The sequence below is a fragment of the Alexandromys fortis genome, unplaced genomic scaffold, assembly GCF_014885135.2.
Source record: "Alexandromys fortis isolate MF-2015 unplaced genomic scaffold, M_Fortis_MF-2015_v1.1 scaffold_166, whole genome shotgun sequence".
In the NCBI taxonomy this organism is placed as follows: Eukaryota; Metazoa; Chordata; class Mammalia; order Rodentia; family Cricetidae; genus Alexandromys; species Alexandromys fortis.
This window is the reverse complement of record NW_026068102.1, coordinates 2,852,824-2,855,757: the sequence shown is the minus strand read 5'-3', so window position 1 is coordinate 2,855,757 and position 2,934 is coordinate 2,852,824. Positions and strand designations below refer to the sequence as shown.

Genomic DNA, 2,934 nt, shown 5'->3' with positions numbered 1-2,934 from the left:
TTTTTTTTTTTTTTTTTTTTTTTTTTTGTTCCATTTCCTTTCTAGCTGGTACAGTTCAAATCTCCTTAGGCGTCTTGGTACTTTTCTGCTTCTGGGAGATTTAACCATGCTCTATTAGTTAGAGTTACTATTGCTGTGATGAAACATCATGATCAAAGCAACTTGTTGAGGAGTGCTTACACTTCTATGTAACCGTTCATTATCAAAAACAAGTGCAGGAACTCACAGAGAAAATCTGGAGGCAGGAGCTGATGTAGAGGCCATGTAGAGTGCTGCTTACTGGCTTGCTCAGGGATATATATATATATCCTAAGACCACTAGCCAAGAGACGTAACCACCCACAGTAATCTGGGCCCTCTACCATCAGTCACTAATAAAGAAAATGTCTTACAGCTGGATCTTGTGGCGGCATCTTCTCAATTGAGGTTCCCTCATTTCAGATAATTCTGTCAAGTTGACCTAAGACTAGCCAGCACTTGTGCTGATACCGAACATAGTGTGGCACCTGTTTAACGTTATGCACTACAGTCCAGAAGCCTTGGGTTCAAGCTACTCTCCTGCATCAGAACTATGGTAACTGGATTTTATAGGTGTGTGCCTTTTGCACTTTACACTGTGCCATAAAGCATTAGTCTAATAATATTTACCTGCTGTTAATGTATGCAAAGGAAAGAAAATCTGGACTGTCTTACATTTTCATTGACCAGGTCTCTCCTCTCCCTTCCCTCTTTCCTTGTGTGGGCTCAAATTCATGACCTTGGTCATACTAGACAATAGATGAGAGGTCAACTACTATTAAACTACATCAACAGCTTCAAGTTCTATATTTTTTAAAATATTACATATTTTTTGTGTTGTGCAGTTGTAGCTTAAGTTCATATTTAATAACTAAGTAACTGATACAGTTATGTGCAAAGATAAATAGGAAATGCAGTTACTGAGTTCAAAGATAATGTCAGCATTTAAACCGAGGCAGGCTAAATGAAGTATTCCCACTTTATTACTAAACCCACTTCATGTACCCAGCTAGGCTGCTCTCCTCACTTTCCTATTTTAGAAATTTAGCAAAAAAAAAAAAAAAAAAAAAAAAAAAAAAAAAAAAAAAAAAAAAAAAAAAAAAAAAAAAAGAAAGAAAGAAGGCCTCAGGAGAATCAAGCCAGTGCTGAACATATTCTGTCACACCAAANGAAAAGAAAGAAAGAAGGCCTCAGGAGAATCAAGCCAGTGCTGAACATATTCTGTCACACCAAAACTTTTCCACAAACGAGGCACAAATAAAAGAAAAGAAAAGAAAGAAAGAAGGCCTCAGGAGAATCAAGCCAGTGCTGAACATATTCTGTCACACCAAAACTTTTCCACAAACGAGGCACAAATTTCCAGTTAGCCTTTCTACCTAAGCCCTTCAAACTTAAGCTTCATGGTCTATGGGAAAATGAGGGCTGTGACAAAAGTGCATGCGCTGCCATTTCTTGCCTTGTAGCTCCCACAATACATTGTTTTATTTTATTGTCTGTATCTGTATATGCTGTTTTCATACAGTGCTCCACACCTAAGGATCAAAGTCTTGAGCAGATTGGGAGAGATCTATAAATAAATTATAGCCATTCACAAAAGATAACAATTCAATTTGATGATGCAAACATTTGGTAAGTAGCCAATGAAATTTTCATTTAATAAAATCTACAGGCAATAAATGATAGTATAAATATTTTTTACATAACTGAGTACCATCTATTCAGCATAGCAAAGAAAGACCAATAATATCCTCCAAGACTTTCTCAGATTAGGAAAAGAACTATGAGGAGGGGAGCTCACTGGTTCTAAAGGACTAAGAAGACTAATGTTCATAATGAGACACTGTGTGATACACACTACTGTGCAATCATCAGTTTGAAAATAAAAATAATGAGATATTTTAATATTTAATCAGCATAGTCACTGATGTAATCTACAGTCTTAATATAGATTCTTGAATATAAATAGATAAGCTTTTAATACATAACAGCAAAAGCAAACATGCAATTCAGGATTTAAAAAAAGAATATTCTTTCTAAACATAGTTACAAAGCAGAAGTATATTTTAATTATTAAAATATAGTGTGGGTTTGAGTGCATCTATGAGTGTGTGTGTAACTTCTGTGTTTGTGTGTATATGTGAGTATATGTGTTCATGTGTTCTGTATATGATCTACATATATATGTTTATGTATATGTATGTAGGCATATTTATGTCTTTAATATTTGTGTGTTTGCAGTGTAAACATGTGTGTAGATATCAGAATAACTTTTGTGATTAGGTTCACTCTTTTCACAATGGGTTTGGGGATCATACTCAGGTATTCAGGTCTGTGTGGCTAGAATTTTTATCTGTGGATACAAACGCTTGGTTTATTATTTATTTGATTTTAATTTTGTTACCTGAAATTCATATTTCATTTGTCTTCTTTTCTGGAAGTTAAGGCTGTCTCTGCTTCTGTTTTCCCTGGTGACTCTCAAAATGGTTTTATCTCTCCCGCTTCTGATATAATGTTATATTTAAAGTATTAGCTTTCTAGTCTGTGTTGTTAAAATGTAATACTATATTCTAAACTAAAATACTATATTCTAATACTAAAATATACTATTTATTAAATGCATACTAGATTAAAATATTCATGGAATAACATGATGCAAAAACTGAAAACAGCCCTGACATTACAGTAGGTAAAGGAGGCAATAGCTCATTTAAAGCAAGCACGTTCTCTCCAGTTTTCACCTTCTTTTTTTTTTATTGGAAAAAAAACTTTCCACCTCCTCCCCACCTCCCATTTCCCTCCCCCTCCTTCCACTCTTTTCCCCCTCCCCCCACTCCTCTCCCCCTCCCTCTCCAGTCTGAAGAGCAGTCAGGGTTCCCTGCCCTGTGGAAAGTCCAAAGTCCTCCCCCCCCTCCATCC

At 35.6% G+C, this 2,934-nt stretch overlaps 1 protein-coding gene across 3 annotated transcripts in view; it reads left to right on the top strand.

Moving 5' to 3' along the window:
* LOC126489580 (lysine-specific demethylase 4C) overlaps positions 1 to 2,934 on the top strand; it is a 181,075-nt gene that overhangs the window by 82,802 nt on the left and 95,339 nt on the right. Inside the window, exon 9 of one of the 3 annotated variants that reach the window (XM_050123923.1) lies at positions 442 to 1,136. The exons of the other annotated variants lie outside the window; for them this stretch is intronic. Within the exon in view, the coding sequence (XP_049979880.1) occupies positions 442 to 459 (18 nt within the window). The 3' untranslated portion in view covers positions 460 to 1,136. Of the gene's footprint in view, positions 1 to 441; positions 1,137 to 2,934 lie in introns of those variants that run through there. 3 annotated transcript variants of the gene reach the window in all.